Source organism: Macaca fascicularis, chromosome 11 (genome assembly GCF_037993035.2).
Source record: "Macaca fascicularis isolate 582-1 chromosome 11, T2T-MFA8v1.1".
NCBI lineage: Eukaryota > Metazoa > Chordata > Mammalia > Primates > Cercopithecidae > Macaca > Macaca fascicularis.
The window spans coordinates 9,221,239-9,239,387 of NC_088385.1; the positions used below are offsets into that span (position 1 = coordinate 9,221,239).

General features: G+C 45.4%; 1 protein-coding gene across 4 annotated transcripts in view; it reads right to left on the bottom strand.

The window, feature by feature from the left end:
- LOC123571602 (SH3 domain and tetratricopeptide repeat-containing protein 1-like) overlaps positions 1–18,149 on the bottom strand; it is a 44,534-nt gene that overhangs the window by 11,446 nt on the left and 14,939 nt on the right. The window contains exon 1 of one of the 4 annotated variants that reach the window (XM_065525144.2): positions 5,049–5,194. The exons of the other annotated variants lie outside the window; for them this stretch is intronic. Within the exon in view, the coding sequence (XP_065381216.2) occupies positions 5,049–5,106 (58 nt within the window). The 5' untranslated portion in view covers positions 5,107–5,194. Of the gene's footprint in view, positions 1–5,048; positions 5,195–18,149 lie in introns of those variants that run through there. 4 annotated transcript variants of the gene reach the window in all.

Consider the following 18,149-nt stretch of genomic DNA (forward strand, 5'->3'; position numbering starts at 1 on the left):
AGCATTACAAAATGGAAACAGGGGCCAGGTGCAGTGGCTCACACTTGTAATCTCAGCTCTTTGGGAGGCTGAGGCAGGCAGATCACCTGAGTTCAGGAGTTCAAGATCAGCCTGACCAACACGGCGAAATCCTGTCTCTACTAACACACAAAAATTAGCTGGGCATGGTGGCACACGACTGTAATCCCAGTTACTCAGGAAGCTGAGGCACAAGAATCACTTGCACCTGGGAGGCAGAGGTTGGAGTGAGCCGAGATCGCACCACTGCACTCCAGCCTGGGCCGAGATCACACCACTGCACTCCAGCCTGGGCCGAGATCGCACCACTGCACTCCAGCCTGGGCCGAGATCACACCACTGCACTCCAGCCTGGGCCGAGATCGCACCACTGCACTCCAGCCTGGGTGACAGAGCAAGACTCTGTCTCAAAAAATAAAATATAAATGTAAACAGAGAATAAGATACCAAAAGAAAGAACATGAAAGATTAATTGTAACAAAAGGCTTTGTAAGCTGATACTTTCCTTTCTTGTCCCTTACAAATGAAAAAAAAGGGCGGGTAGGGGGTAGCATCAAAATGATGGTGATGCTTTAAGCTGGCTTCAGGTTTCAGATGTCTGACAGCCATACTTGTACTTCAAGAAAAAGCTCTGTAAGCCATCTGGGCAATGGTTTAATGTCTTTTTTTTTTTTTTTTTTCCAGAGAGTTTTTAAAATACAGGAAAACGTGTGTGTTTCTTTGGCTGCTCTGTGCCCGCACATGTGCAAACTGTGCTAACAGATTTTTCCACGTTTTGCTGAATTTGCCAGCTTGCCATAAACAGGCTTCCATGTCTTTTCTTAATTGTCTATAAATAGCACAAACACCCAAAAATGCAAATCAAGACAAGCTGTCCCTTCAACTGCTGCTGCCACGATGACAGCGAGCGACGATTGGCCAAATCAATACGCGGAGACTGAAGCTGTCGGGCAGAGAGCACAGGGCCGACTGCTTTTCCCATAGCGTTTAAAGAAACAAGCGGAAACGGCTCTCCACACAGGACAGACACGTCCTTTGTTCTTTGAATAAATACTGCCAATGCCCAAAATACTTTCTCCATCACACCATCTATATGGAATTCAAGTTCCTTCCAATACCATGAGTAACGCCAGTGATAGACTATGTTTAGCCATAATGACCCATTAGCATTCTTTTTCCTCTAAAATGTTGAAAGAATAACATTGAGTGTGCACTCACGAGGTGCCAGGCTCTGAGTTTTATCTCGTTTAGTTCTTGTTGAAATCCTGTAAGATCAATACCATATTCTCTCATTTTTTCATCAGTGAGGAAACTGAGGCCTAGAAAGGCTAAGTAAGTTGTCCATGGTCACAGGTTATTTAGGAACTTTTCTCTAAACTTTCAAAAGTTAACTACTGCCACTATTACAAATGGGTTTCTGTTTGTTTGTTTGTTTTGAGACAGGGTCTTGCTCTGACCAGGCTGGAGTGCAGTGGCGTGATGATGGTTCACTGAAGCCTCGACCTCCCGGGCTCAAGTGATTCTCACACCTCAGCCTCTCCAGTAGCTGGGATTACAGGCATGAGCCACCACACCTGGCTAATTTTTTAATTTTCATTTTTTGTAGGGATGGGGTTTCACCACGTTGCCCAGAGACTGGTTCTGAACTCTGGGCTCAAGAGATCCTCCCAGGTCGGCCTCCCAAAGTGCTGGGATTACAGATGTGAGCCACTGTGCACAGCCCTACACATGTGACTTGTACAAAGTCCGAGCAGTGACAGGAAGAGAACAGAGACTTCAGAGAGTCTCCTGGCTGTGGCAACACCATATCCCTCCTCCATACCGTCACGTGTCTACACCCACCAAGCTCCTAGACGTTGAAGGCAGCTCAGACGAAACAGCAGTAAAGAGAAGATGCAGACATGCATCTTGATTTCGGCTCGAGTGTGCCTCTTTGCAGCTGCACAGGCAGAAACCAGGGGCCGGGAGTCTGAGGCAGTGCGTTTGGTTCCTGGCAGGTAATCTTTTGGGAGACAATCCCATACAATTAGTGTTACACTTCTCAAAAAGGAAGTGTCACTTTTATAGAAAAATCGATTCCATTTGGGAGAACGGTTTAATAAAACCACAAAAGGATAATACATACATACAACAACAAATTAAATTCATCCGCTACAAACTGAAATCCAAAGCCCTCTGGGCACACAGCTGCTTTTCTGAGCTGAAATTCAACTCCAGTTGAGAAACAGGTCAACTTTTCTAAAAAGATTTCTTTTTCACATGCCTTAAATAAAAATTCCTTTCCCTCACTTGTCATTTTCCAGATTTAATGGCTCTGTTGGCCTTCCTCTCATTTAGGCCATGAGCACTGACTGCATGTCTGCTACAGCCGGGACTCCAAGGGAGGCACCCTAGGGAACACAGATGACCACAGCACAGCGACACCCTCAGGGAGCACACACGGGGAAGGCAAGATGATACAATCGCAGCCTTCACACAGAAAAGAACTTGGCATCCATACCCCGTCCCATTTCTAGAAAACAACGATGCTGAGTCAGAAACATTTACCGAACAGCCTGCAGTGTGGAGGGGGCTCCATGCGGGGAAGAGCACCTTCAGAAGGGGGCATACAAGCAACATGGAGGCAGGAGATGCCCCCACCCACAAGGGCCAGCCTGGGGGTCTGCAGAAATGCCCATGCATCTGGGAGGAGGGAGAGAGAACAAGATACTTAAATGCTCCTAAATGAATAGAAGCCTCCCAAGATCCTCCCCCGAAATGGGGCAGGGATTTACAAAAGACCAAACCGAGCATGCGCAGTTACCTGAGCATAGCGCCACGAGAGCGAGCTATCGAGGAAGAAACAGGATCCCTAGAAGCCTGAGCCTCTACTCCCAGCTCTGCGACTCATTCACCCTATGACCTTGGTGAAGGCTCTTAGCTTCTGCGAGCCACAAGAGAATCATGGGAAAACAGAAGATATGAAAACTGCTCTTTTTCACAGAACTGCTGAGGGAATAAAATCAGATAATGGATTTTAAAATTCTCTGTGAATTACGAAGCAAAATACAAACGTATGAAATCATTCTTACCATTAATACCAGCACTGTAAAATTAAGAGCAGAGTTAAGACCACAGCATTTTCCACCCCCCTACTCCCGAGAGAAACAGTGAGTCCAGCCGATGTATTCGGGCAACCCCAGTATCTAGGCTTCCAGAGCCTCAAACAGCTCATGAACTCTGACAATATCACTCCAGCCCAGTGCTCATTAAGTTCTCCAAGACAGCCAACTGACAGAAAATACTACAGCTTTTTCAGCTGGGCTTGAAGCCCTCCAAGCTCACAGCACAGCTAAACAATGAAGAAGAGGTTTTCTGCCACTAGGCTCAAAAGCTGGCTTTTGTAGATTCCCATAGACAGAACATTCAAGGCCAGGCGTGGCGGCTCATGCCTGTAATCCCAGCAATTTGGGAAGTCGAGGCAGGAGGATCACCTGAGGTCAGAAGTTCAAGAACAGCATGGCCACTATGGCGAAGCCCCGTCTCTACTAAAAATACAAAAATTAGCAGGGCATGCTGGCGGGCACCTGTAATCCCAGAAACTCGGGAGGCTGAGGCAGGAGAATCGCTTGACCTCAGGAGGCTGAGGTTGCAGTGAGCTGAGATCACGCCACTGCGCTCCAGCCTGGGCGACAAGAGTGGAATTCCATCTCAAAAAAAAAAAAAAAAAAAAAGCATTCTTTTTTGCTGACGTTAAATTTCCTGTGCTTAACACAGAGAAATCATACAACACTGAAATCCTGAAAAACATATCATAAAAAGCATTTAGTGACTGAAAAGACATTCAATATAATCTGTAACAGTGAGTTCCCCTCCTCTTTCCAGCCAGCTCCACTAACGCTGTGACCCTTAACAATGCTTTCACTAACACAGAGGAAAATTAATAGGACTGCTTACCCCTCTCAGCTGACAGCTAAAGCAGTGCTTCTCCCTGGGCTCACTAAAGATGACCTTTACCCAAAACCAGGCTGCAACGACCCCGTAAATGTTGACTAACAATTTCAAAATTCCCATGTTCTTTGTCCACTCCTAAGGAAGATGAACTAAAGCCAGGTGTCTCCAAGTCAGAACTAACAGAGGCCTTAAACATCAGATGGCCCATCCCCTTCTTTCACAACCGGGGGATCTAAAGCCGAGATTATGGAAGAAAACAGCCTGTTTAGTAACAAAGCGAAAACCAAAGCCTAGTCACCTAACTCTGGTCCAGAACTGCTGCGACAATCCAGCACCCACACAGGATGAGTCTCCCTAACCGGAAACTCCGAAATCCACAACTTTTTGAGTGCTGACGTGATGCTCAACGAAATGTTCATTGGAGCAGCTCAGACTCTGGATTTTTGAATTCAGGATGCTCAACCAGCAAGTATAACACAAATATTCAAAAATCCAATAATGTAAAAAAATCTGAGACACTTCTGGTTCCAAGCAGTTTGGATGAAGGATATTCAACCTGCATTTTTTCTTTTTTTTCCCTCTAATGAGGGAAATTTAAAATGAGGCCAGAGCAAAGCCATTCAATCCATACTAAAGCCATTGAATAGTTTAATTAGTACCCATTTAAAGTTAAGTGCTACCCACAGATATTTAAAAGGATGAATACATACATGCCTATAATCCCAGAACTTTGGAAGGCTGAGGCAGGAGGATCACCTGATGTCAGGAGTTCAAGACCAGCCCAGCCAGCATGGTGAAACTCCATCTCTACTAAAAATGCAAAAATTAGCTGGGCCTGGTGGCTCACACCTGTAATCCCAGCTACTTGGGAGGCTGAGACACGAGAATCACTTGAACCTGGGGGGCGCACGTTGCAGTGAGCCAAGATCACACCACTGTACTCCAGCCTGGACGACAGAGCAAGACTCTGTCTCAAAGAAAAAATAATAATAATAATAATTTAAATTGTGTTTTCACATGGAGCGCATGTTCCCAGAACACAAGCTCTGCCCTATGCTCCAAGGGCACACAAGGTGCCCCTTTATCTTAATACTCACCATATTGCATGGCAGCCGTTGGCGCGTGTCTGTACATAACACTAGACTTCCTGTGCATGAGGCAGGGATCATATATTATTACTTCTCTGTCCCCAATGTCTGGCCTAGAAGACACTCAGTAAATGATTAATGAACTAAGTCAGTTACCAAGACATTTTAAACTTGTATTAACAAAATTGATTTAATAAGTTTGCCAATGCAGCGTTCATACCACACAGCTTAAATCTCAACCTGCGGATTTATCTTGTGTTCTGCTAGATTATCACCTATTAACATTCAGGAGGCACCTAGTGTGTGCTAGGCATTACTAATTGCTGGGGACCTAGCAGTGACAAAACAACATTCCTTGTTCAAAGAAAAGTTCTAGTGTAAAGAGGAATAGAAGGAACAGGCTAGATTGATGAGAGAGCTAAGAAAAGGACAGGCTGCCATGGGAAGCACCTGGTCTTGTCTGGATGGTACACAGTTAACGAAGTCTGAGTGCTTCGTACAGCGTAAGATCATCCCCTCCAAAGAAGCTAATGAAGCTTTGATTCCCCAGTACCACAAGTCACCACAAAGGTGCGCACAGCCACATGCTTAGTGTAGGAAGTGAAACCAAACAAACAAAGTTCCAACTTCCAGAGGCAACGGTCCAATTATGAAATCTTCTGGCTACGTTCAATTGAAATTCAAGGTATTCAAGAGGCCAATATTTAAGTGATAAATTAACTCAATCACTTAAAACTAGTCTTTGGTTCAAGAGGTAAGGGTATACTACCTTTTACAAATTTATTAGCTCTTAATATTTACATTTAAATATGATGATGACGGTGTAATAATAACTTCACTAATTAGTTTCTATGTGTTAGGCACCAAACTAAGCACTTTACACACACATTTGCACAATCCTGTGAGATGATAATGACCCCTTGTCATCCCATTTCACAGATGAAAGTCAAGTTTACATAAGCTTAAAAACTTGCCCCAAATGACATAGCTAGTTAGCAAAACCCAGGCAGCCTGACTCCGTAGGCCTTGCTTAAAGAAGTAATATTTATAAACTGTCCAGCACAGCGGTGGTACAAACAAGAGTTTAATAAATGCCTAACGAGCACTTCATACCCAAAATCATTTCCTGCCAATCAAACGAGACTTACTCTGGTTCTGCAGAACCAACTGTCAAATTATTGTTCCATGAAGAAAAGGTGGAATGGGTAGAGGTCGCAACAGAGTGAATAACTGGTAAATATACTTCATGGCAGGTAGTAACAGGATGTGGCATTTAGGCTCTTTCCACATTTGTTTGCATAACACTTTTTTTCACAGTTCTAAAGCACAAGAGCCATTTTAAGCTGGTGAAAGCATAAGGCATGTCTACGATCCAGGACTCCAATTCACTGTGGATCAGTGGATCTCAACCTTTACGGTATATCAGAACCACCTGGGGGATTTTAACAGCACTATAGCTGCCCAGGCTCCATTCCTGCAGATTCTATTTCAACTGGTTGGGAGTAAGCAACGCATGCTTTTTTCACAGCCCCCCAGATGCAGCTAGGTTTGCAAACCACTGTCCAAGACGCTCTCACACTTCTGCTCAGTTCAACACACACTCGCTGAGATTCTAAGCACTACGAATCGGGCTAAGTTAACAAGTCAGGCTCCACTCCCTAATAATATTGGCAAAGAAACCAATATCAGAGATTTATTCCAGTCCAAACCAAATAAATTGCCAGGTGAAAAAAATGCCCTGGTATACTTTGTCATACAAAACAACTTCCTGTATCTTCCCAGTCAGTAGCCTAGGGACTGACTCTGAGCGATGAGAATTCAGAACCAGGGGAAAATGCCAGTCTGAGGCATCTGCCACACTCCTAGCACACCCCCAAAAGCGCCCAGCTACACTTCACATCCACTGTCCTAACAGGGGTCAAAATAGAGAAGAGCAGTGCAATACAGAAAACAGAGCCTGCTGGACATCAAAAGGCTGGGGAATTCCAGTCCTAGCCCTGCTACCAATGAGTCTGGTCACTTCTCTCTGGTCTTGGTGTGGCCAACAGTTACGCGAGAGGGTGAGGCATAAAAACACAGATGTTAGGCAACCTCCAGCATCCAAAATACATAGAAATTAAAAAGCAGTAAGGTGATATCAAGGAATGTATGCCATCAACCAGAAAAGTAACTGAAGTATTCCTTTTCCCTTTTCTTTTTTTTGAGACGGAGTCTCGCTCTGTCACCCAGGCTGGAGTGCAGTGGCCAGATCTCAGCTCACTGCAAGCTCCGCCTCCTGGGTTCACGCCATTCTCCAGCCTCAGCCTCCTGAGTACCTGGGACTACAGGCGCCCACCACCTCGCCTGGCTAGTTTTTTGTATTTTTTAGTAGAGACGGGGTTTTATGGTGTTAGCCAGGATGGTCTCGATCTGCTGACCTCGTGATCCACCCGTCTCGGCCTCCCAAAGTGCTGGGATTACAGGCTTGAGCCCCCGCGCCCGGCCCCCGCTTTTCCCATTCTTAAGAAAACAAAAGTGGAAGCAGAAAATTGAGCAATCAGCCTACCAAGTTGACTGGGGCAACAAAATACACTCACGGATTCTGCTCACAACAGCGGGGGTGACAGACCAACAAGAGAACTGCAGAGCGTCCCTCTCTCCTCTGTCCACCCATGCCACGAGCCCGTGAGTGCGTCCACATGCAGCGCCCAGTCTCCTGTTCCACTGACGCCAGTGTCCACTCACCGCAAGCCTACTATGTGCCACATGTGCTATGATGCTCCCTCATCTCATCACCATAGACATCCCTGCTGGAGTTGAGTATGTGACAGACGAAAATCACGGAGGCCTAGGGAGGTTGAGACCAGCATTCCCACTGCGGTGAGGGCGTGCTTGAGAGGGGACTCCATGGCTGGGTCCTCCATGCCGCTCTCCTCAGTGATCACTCCCAGACCAGAGCAGCCAGGGTGGATTTTCTTCCTCTCACTATTTTCAGCCCCTTGGCTGACCCAGTATTCCCCAGAAAGCTATGGGGTCCTGCCAGCTCTGAGGCCACAAAGCCATAAACGCACGGGACACACAGCCCATCTGTCTCTAACGGGTCTTTTACTTGTCATGCTGGTCATTTCCAAGAGCAGATGGGTTAAGAAGGACTTGGCAAGTTATCACGAAATGACCCCTCCACTCCTCCTCCCTGGGGGAAGGCTGACTAGCCAGCAGTCAGGCCGGCTTTCTTCCCCCACTCCCTGCATTCCTGTCCCCAAGGAGCCAGAGACAATCTCACCAAATATAGGCAGGAGACAGTGGCCTCCTTCCTACAGCTGGAGTGGGGAAGGGTCCTCTCGGGCCTTTCAAACTGCATGAGAACCAAACTGTGAGCTGTACTGACCCGGGCCTCGCCCATGTTGCAGGCATGTACAACACAGGCTCTCCGTGGTATCATCAGGCAGAACTACGAATGTACTTTCCATTGTTTTCATACAATGATTCCAGAACCACTATCCACACAGCTCCACTTCTCACACATACGACGTGCTTCACGGATTACACAGCATTTTCGCCATGCCCCTCATCTGCTCCTCCCAGCAGCCTTGTGTGATCCCTTGAGTATGCTTCCTCATCTCCATTTCTTAAGAAATGGAGTTTCTGAGGTTATGAAACCAAAACTTTCCCAAGAACATCCAGCTAGAATTAGAACCAGGATATGAGAGCTTCTGATTCTAGAACCAGTGTTTGTGCCACTGTTCCACATGGGCCCCTCCAGGGATTTCTGCCTGATCTTAAAATGCAGACAGCAAATCCGTCTCTCTAGAGTCCTGGGGTTCCCAATAGACAACAAGTAAAACTTCTAACAGAAAGCTTGTACTTATTTGGAAGGCTACCTGGGATATTTCTTTTAAGTTAGTTTGTTCATGTTTTGGAAAGATTGTTCCAATGGCAATGCAGGGAATGAAGTGTAGAAAGGATTCCATGATGAGGCAGAGAAACAATTCGGTGGCTCTTACAACAGTCCAAATGAGGCATGAGGCGCAACCAAAGGACGGAGGGAAAATGCATTGGAAAGAAATGCAAAATGAAGTCCACTCAGACCCAGGATGGAAAAAAGGAGATTAAGCATGATGGTGGTTTCTAGTTTGAAAGACTGATGAACAAGGATGTCACTAACTACTGCAGAGTGGTATCTGGGGCCTGGGTGCACCAGTTTGTTTAACCATTCACCTGCTGAGCAGTCTCTGGGCTGTTTCCAGTTTCTAGCCTTTATAAATAATGCTGCTATGAACAGATACATAGAGGCTTTTGTGTGAACATAAGTCTTCATTTCTCTGGGATAACCGCCCATGAATGTGAGTGCTGCATCCTACGGCAATTGCACGTTTATTTTTAAAGAAACTGTCAAACTGTTTTTCAGAATGGCTGTACCATCTTCCATTCCCACCAGCCAAGTGTAAGTGATCCCGTTTCCCCGCATCCTCACCAGCATTGGTCTTGTTACTACTTTTTATTTTAGCCATTCTGACACTCGTATAGTGACTTGGCTTTAGTGTGCATTTTTCTGATGGCTGATGACGTTGAACATCTTTTCATGTGCTTATATGTTATCTGAAATGTCTCTTCTGGTCTTTTATTCATTTTCAAAGTAGATGGTTTGGTTTCACTGCTGAATTTTGATCGTTCTTTATAAATTATAAATATGAGTCCTTTATCAGACATGTGGTTTGCAAATAGTTTCTCCCAGTCTCTAGCTCCTCTTTTCATCTTTATTTTGCATTTTACATTTTGGTCCATGATCCATTTTGAGTTAATTTTTGTACGAGGTATGAGGTTTAGATCAGAGTTCAGGTTTTTTTCCTATGAATAATCAGGTAGCCAGTAATTTTTTTTAAGAGACAAGGTTTCACTCTGTCACCCAGGCTGGAATGCAATGACAAGATCAGAGCTCACTGCAGCCTCGACTCCTGGGCTCAAGTTATCCTCCTGCCTCAGCCTCCTGGAGTAGCTGGGACCATAGGCAGGTGCCACCATGCCCAGTTAATTTTTTTAGTTTTTGTAGAGACAGGGTCTTGTACCATGTTACCCAGGCTGGTGTGGAACTCCTAGGCTCAAGTCATCATCCCACTTATATGGGGCCAGGCAGTGGCACATGCCTGTAATCACAGCACTTTGGGAGGATGAAGCAGGAGAATCACTTGAACCCAGGAATTCCAGACCAGCCTGAGCAACAGACGGAGGCCCTGTCTCTGCAAAAAATTTTAAACATTAGCTGGGCATGGTGTTGTACACCTGAGGTCCCAGCTACTTGGGAGGCTCAGGTGGGAGGATCTCTGAAACCCATGAGGCTGAGGCTGCAGTGAGCCATGATCACACCACTACACTCCAGCCTGGGAGACAGTGAGACCCTGTCTCCAAAAAAAAAAAAAAAAAAAAAAAAAAAAAAAAAAAAGCTAGAGCATCACCCATATTAAAGACAGGTATTGTCTTTTTGAAAATTTATTACTGTTATATAATGGACATGTAAAATGTCCAGTTTGAAAGTCTGAAAATATATAAGTCTAAGTATTCTTACCTTAAAATTCTGATTCCTATCTAAGATATCACATACTGTTTACATAAGTATCACAATGTCTGGACAACAACTAAAAATGTGTACGAGGGAGAAAAATGAGCATGTATGCCTATTAATTAAGGTACATTTCCCCCTTATTACATAAACAAGTCATCACTGCAAACCCCTGTGACTGTATCCAAAGCAAGCCTACAGTTGTACTTCTCTGTATTATAAAATGCAAGGCTAAAATTCAAATACTCTACATTTCCTGAAGCCAAGGGTAGTTTACTTAAAATAAATGCCTAGGGTCTATATCAAAAATATGAAAAAGCTAGCTACTTCATAGCCATTCCAATCTAAGTTCAGCTTTTTCTTTTTTAATTGACATGTAATTGTGTCCTGTACATATGTATGGAGTACCCATAGTGATGTTATAATACATGTAATGTATGTGATCAGCGTAATTAGCATATCCACCATCTCAAACATTTATCATTTCTTTGTGTTGGTAACGTTCAATGACCTTCCTCCAATTATCTGGAACTATATATTCTTTTTTTTTTTTTTTTTTTTTTTGAGACAAAGTGTCGCTTTGTTACCCAGGCTGGAGTGCAGTGGTGCGATCTCGGCTTGCTCACTGTAGCATCCGCCCCCCGGGTGCCAGTGGTTCTCATGCCTCAGCCTCCCGAGTAGCTGGGATTACGGGCGCCCGCCACTGCACCCGGCAAATTTTTGTATTTTTTAGTAGAGGTGGGGTTTCACCACATTGACCAGGCTGGTCTTGAACTCCTGGCCTCAAGTGATCCACCCACCTCAGCCACCCAACAGTGCTGAGATTACAGGTGTGATCCACTGAGCCCAGATAACTTTTGTGTTTTTAGTAGAGACGGGGTTTCACCATGTTGGCCAGGCTGGTTTCAAACTCCTGACATCAGGTGATCTGCCTGCCTCGGCCTACCAAAGTGCTGGGATATCAGCGTGCGCCCTGCGCCCAGCCAGCTGCTCTAGCTTACACTCCCCTACAGTGTGTAAGAGCTCCCTTGTCTCCATATCCTCGCCAGCACTTGTTATTTTTTGTCTTTTTGATAATACCCATCCTAACAGGTGACATGATACCTCAGTGCAGTTTTGATTTGCATTTCTCTGATTATAAGTGATACTGAGCATTTTTTTCACATATTTTTTGGCCATTTGTATGTCTTCTTTCAAGAAATGTCTGTTCGGTTGGGTATGGTCACACAAACTTGTAAGCCTAGCACTCAGAACGCTAAGATAGGAGGACAGCTTGAGCCTAGACCAGGCTAGGCAGCATAGCAAAACCCTAGCTCAAAAAAAAAAAAAAAAAAGGAAGAAGAAGAAAAGAAGAAGAAGAAGAAGAAGAAGAAGAAAGAAGAAAGAAGAAAGAAGAAGAAGAAGAAAGAAGAAAGAAGAAGAAAGAAGAAGAAAGAAGAAGAAAGAAGAAGGAAGAAGAAAGAAGAAAGAAGAAGAAGAAAGAAGAAGAAAGAAGAAGAAAGAAGAAAGAAGAAAGAAGAAAGAAGAAGAAGAAGAAGAAGAAGAAGAAGAAGAAGAAGAAGAAGAAGAAGAAGAAGAAGAAGAAGAAGAAGAAGAAGAAGAAAGAAAGAAAGAAAGAAAGAAAGAAAGAAAAACATCTGTGTCTGTTCAGCTTTTTGACCTCCAAAAATTAACAGCCCATTTTGGAATTGGATGACCTGTCTGATTCAGAGACAATCTGTGTTTGGTTCTACTCTGCTATTTCCTATGTGACTTTGGGAAGTTCCCTTAGCCACTTTGAGCTCAACTTCCCCAATATTAACCAGGAATAAGTACCACCTGCCTCTGCTGGTTAACGCTGAGGACTGAAAGGAGAACCTCCACAACGCCACTTGACAATGCCGCCTGGCGGAAGCCCCTCAATGCGGGACTGCTAGGATCATCTGAAGCCAAGTACAACCTTCCTTTCCACTTTCCCAGGCTCACTCTACATACGATTAGCAAGGAATAGCGAATAAAGGAAACCAAAATAATTGCTTAATTTTTAATAAGAAATTTTTTAAAAGTGGGGGTGGTGGAAAAGTAGGAGGGAGAGGAGGGGAAGGAAAAGCAGCCAGTCACAAATTCTAGTCCAGGGCTCATCCCCGGCCTCCTGACTCAGTTAATCACCAGTCCCCACCTCCTGGGGAGGGGTACTTTCTCGGCTGGCTTCACCCACATGGAAGGCACTGCCACAGGTGTTGAGAAATCAGGAGCACCTTGAAATGGGCAATGTGCTTTGCGTAGCAATTTCCCCAAAGAAACCACGGCACAAAAGTGACCCACGTAGGAGGCACCAACGGCTGTAAATACTTGGTGGCAAAAACTGATGTCATACCTTCTGTACAGGAGACACACACCCAAATAAAACTTGCCAAAATAGCAGAGAAAAAAATACAGCAGACATCCAGTGCCATTCTGTTACAGAAATATTTATATCCCAAAGCCAGGGACCTCTCTGGAACACTGTCTTTATTTCCACGTTTCATGGAAGATGTTTGAGTGCACTCACCGGTGTCTCAACAAACTTCCAGCCCCTGCTCTAAACCCTGTGGCTCCTCAGCAAAACCCAAAAACAAGTACCAGTTTTCCTTCCAAATGGGAAACTTCCTGACCTAGCGAAACCAGCATCAAAACCACTTATGAGATAGCTGATTCCAGGCGAAGCCCTCTAGTCCAGGATGACTCCCCTCCTGCAGGAGCGGGAAGGGTGGGCACAGCACTGGCCTGCCAGACCACATCTCCAGGCAGGTTGAAACCATGGCTGCTCAGGTGAGCCATGACAAAAATCAAAACCAAGTATCTCTGAAAAGTATGTATGTCAAGAACCAGACCTCGGACCAGACTCAGCAGAAATGGATGTTGCAAGGCTTGTTCAGACACCTCCTCTCCATGCCCCCTCTCCCCGGGACCTCCCTCCTTTCACTACGGGCCCAGGGCCAATGGACCGCTCCCTTTACCTCTAGTCCAGTGCAATTTCAGGCTGTACCAGACCCTGAAATGTATTCACTGAATGCACTATTTCTTGAAATGATCGTAAATCACCTGACTACAACAACAATTGTTTTAAAAGTGTTCTCTCTCTCTCTCGGGAATCGTGCCATGAGTTTAAGCAAGCAGCTTTGCTTCTCTCTACTGCAATTCTATCATTTGCAAAATGTTAACAATTACTGTGTTCACCCATAGCATTGTTGTAAAAAGCCTTAAGACCCACTTATGTAGCCTGCCTGGAACACAGACCCTGTCACACGGCAAACGTCCACTGAAGGTGAGTTATCTGTAGCTATTATTACCTAGCACTCCAGCGAACAAAAGGAGTCGATCAGGTCTCATTGTATCACCATGAAAGGATGTCCACGTAGACTGCGGAGTGGGAGTGGGGGGGACTCAATGTTTATCAGGTACTATTTTGTTTTTTACAAAGTGTACATATACATTTGTAGGTACACTGGAAAAGTTCTGGAAGGAAATACACCCAGTGTTAATAGTGACTACCCCAAAGACACATTCATCCAAACACACAACAGAAAAACACTTTCTTTCTGTCTTCCATATCATTTGAACTATTTTCAATAAGCATCTATGGCTTTTGTAAAGTTTTTGAAAGGAATTTATTGCAATTTTTTCTGGAGAAACAAGCAGGAGCATGAACAAAGTGGAAACAGAAGGTAAAATGGAACGGGACTCAATGGAATGGAGTCCCAGCCAGGCTCAGCAGGCACACGAACCACACACCTCTCACTACAACTCAACACCAGCTCTCTCTTCTCTTGGTCCAATGGCCCAAGACTTAGAGATAAAATGTCTATTGTGATCACATCAATCACACCAAGGAGCTTGGAACCACTCTTCCAAACTCCTGTGGTTCTGTGTACCTGCCCGGGGCTGTTAGCTTTCCTCCTGTGTCTTCGGCTGGCCTGTAGCCCCCTAGTGGTGGAAATGCACCCTGACACTTACCATCATCCCCACAACACTCAGCACCGCAGAGACCAGGGCAGTGATGCCCACTCGGACTGTGATTCTACTTACAAAGCAAAGGACCAGGGGCCAGATGCGACTTGTCTGTGGTAACTCACCAGCTGTTGCTTGAACCAGAACAAAGCCAGGTCTCCTGATGCCCAGAAAAGAGCTAGTGCCTGTTCCGCTAGAAACGTGGTGAAAATCTTTTGCTTGCTGTGAAAAGATGCACTACTGGAGAAGATGGGTGCAACTTCTCATGGAGCCGCTCGGCCCAGATCACCAGGCAACAGGGCTGCCAGATGAGACACTCGGCCCAGATCACCAGGAAACACGGCTGCCAGATGAGACACTCGGCCCAGATCACCAGGAAACATGGCTGCCAGATGAGACACTCGGCCCAGATCACCAGGAAACAGGGCTGCCGGATGAGACACTCGGCCCAGATCACTAGGAAACAGGGCTGCCGGATGAGACACTCAGCCCAGATCACTAGGAAACAAGGCTGCCGGATGAGACACTCGGCCCAGATCACTAGGAAACAAGGCTGCCGGATGAGACACTCGGCCCAGATCCCCGGAAGCAGGGCTGCCGGATGAGACATTGGGCCCAGATCACCCGGAAACAGGGCTGCTGGATGAGACACTTGGCCCAGGTCACCAGGACACAGGGCTGCCGGATGAGACACTCGGCCCAGATCACCCGGAAACAGGGCTGCTGGATGAGACACTCAGCCCAGGTCACCCGGACACAGGGCTGCCGGATGAGACACACGGTCCAGATCACCCGGAAACAGGGCTGCCGGATGAGACACTAAGCCCGTCCACCGGAAAGGAAATCTGGCTGGGCAGTGGAGGGAAATTCACACAGGTTACCCCGGCCTAACAGCAGCAACAACATGAGCAAAGCAAAAAATACCTGACTGGAAAGTCGTAGCCTGGCTAGCAAATTCGAAACAGAGCCACAATCCTAGCAGCACACATCACTGCAACACAGAGCTTCCATCAGTGTGTGCACACTTCAATTAGAAATGTAAAATGTCCATGTTTTTGGAACAAGGGGGCTATTTGTGTGTGTGTGTGATGTTAAACAAAACAGCTCAGAAGAAACTGTTGGCAAGGAAATAGAAATAGGCACCCTTATACGTTGACAGTGAGATAACGGTATGGCCCTAACGGAAGGGAATCCAGCAACACCCATCAACATTTAAAATGCGCAGAACCCTGGATCCCACAATTCCATTTCTAGCAAAGCATCCTATGAACATATTCACGTAAATACGCAAGAATTATGTACAACTCAGCATTGATTAATCCAAATGGTTGGGAACAACCTAAATAGTTACCAGTGGGGAACTGGTGGAGAACAGTGTTTATCTTATGCCAACATCTATGTTTTTAAAAAGAAGACACATAGGCTGGGCACAGTGGCTCACGCGTGTAATCCCAGCACTGAGAGGCTGAGGCAGGTGGATCATGAGGCCAAGATATCCAGACCATCCTGACCAACATGATGAAACCCCGTCTCTACTAAAAATACAAAAATTATCTGGGTGTGGTGATGCACGCCTGTAGTCCCAGCTACTCAGGAGGTTGAGGCAGGAGAATCGCTTGAACCCGGGAGGTGGAGGTTGCAGCGAGCTGAGATCATGCCAGCCTGGTGACAGAGCAAGACTCTGTCTTGGAAAAACAAACAAACAAACAAAAACTGGCAACAGTGGTCACAGGGCGGTGATGGGAGTAGGACTTCCTTTCACTCTCCAGGACCTTTTGAATGCCGCTCATATTACATATTCAAACTATATGATTACAGTAAATATTTTCAAAGTAACTATGAAAAACTGGGGGAATAATAATATCTAACACACAGGACTGCTGTATAAAGGATGAAAAACATTAAGCACTATCAGAGTTCAAAGGAAGCAAGATTAATTCTAGCTTGGATGTCAGAGCGAGGATCATGTAAAGGAAGTATTTCAAGTCTTGAAGGAGGGAGAAGATTTAAAGAGGCAGAAGTGTGAAGAAGATGTCCCAGATGGAGATAAGAACACAGGTGAAGAAGATGAAGAGATGAGAAGGTATAAATTCTAAGTGCAGTTCTCAGGCTGGCTGATGGTGGGAATGGAAACACTGAAACCCAATCTTGCATATCACGCCCAGATCATGAGCCTTGAATGCCAAGCCAGGGAACCCGTCCTCGATCATAACAACAAAAAAGTCACTGGGCCGGGTGCGGCGGCTCATGCCTGTAATCCAGTGCTTTGAGAGGCTGAGGCGAGAGGACTGCTTGAGGCCAGGAGTTTGAAACCACTCTGGACAACACAGCAAGACTCTGTCCTTACAAAAAATTTAAAAATTAGCTAGGCAGGATAGCAAACCTGTAGTCCCAGCTACTCAGGAGGCTGAGGGGGGAGGATCACTTGACCCCAGGAATTTAGGGTTACAGTGAGTTGTGATGGCACCTGCATTCCAGCCTGAGCAACAGAGCAAGGGCATGTCTCAAAAATCAAATAAAATGAAATTAAATCACTAAAAGTTTGTATAGACATAAAGTATAAAATCATACCATATATGAGTTAATCCAGATATATAATATAAATTAGAGGGGGAAAAGAGAAATTAGGAAGCTATTATAAGAAGACAAGACTCAACTAAGACATGAGCAAAGGCCCTGGGCTCACAGTGCTATCTTTATATAAAGGAATGAACTACCACATTTATTTTCATGGCATCACCAACTTAAATACAGACTACATTATTCTGGAACCATCTCTGCATCAGTCAAATCAGATGGCCATAATACCATAGGCAAATACCATAAAAAACACCATAGGCTGTGTGGTTTAAACATTAGTTTATTTGTCCAAGATCAAGGTGTCGGCCAACTCAGTTCTGGGACAGGGACCTCTTCCTGGCTTGCAGACAGCCACCTTTCTTCTTGTTTCCTCACACCAGGGCAGTGGGAGCTCTCTGCTTTCTCCTCTTCTTTTTTTTTGAGACAGAGTCTCGCTCTGTCACCAGGCTGGAGTGCAGTGGCACAATCTCAGCTCACTGCAACCTCTGACTCCCTGGTTCAAGCAACTCTCCTGCCTCAGCCTCCCGAGTAGCTGGGATTACAGGCACGTGCCACCATACCCAACTAATTTTTGTATTTTTAGTAGAAACAGGGTTTCAGGCTGGTCTCAATCTCCTGACCTCGTGATCTGCCCACCTCGGCCTCCCAAAGTGCTGGGATTACAGGTGTGAGCCACCACACCTGGCCTGGTTTCTCTTCTTCTAAGGACACTAATCCTGTCAGACCAGGGCCCACGCTCATGACCTCATCTAACCCTAATCACCTCCCAAAGGCCCTATCCCCTAATACCATCACACTGGCAGTTAGGGCTCCAGTACAAGAATCTGGGGGAGACATAAACATTCAGTTTATAGCAAGGTCTTTTCAATCCTGTTGAAAAAACAACCAACTGAGTAGGCGAAGAAGTACCTTATATGTAAGCAAGTCAGGATTTTTCATATTTCTGCTAACACATTAAAGTCAATTTAAAATGTCTGATAACAAGAGTCAGAAGCAGAGATAAATGGAAGTTAGTTACTCTGCAT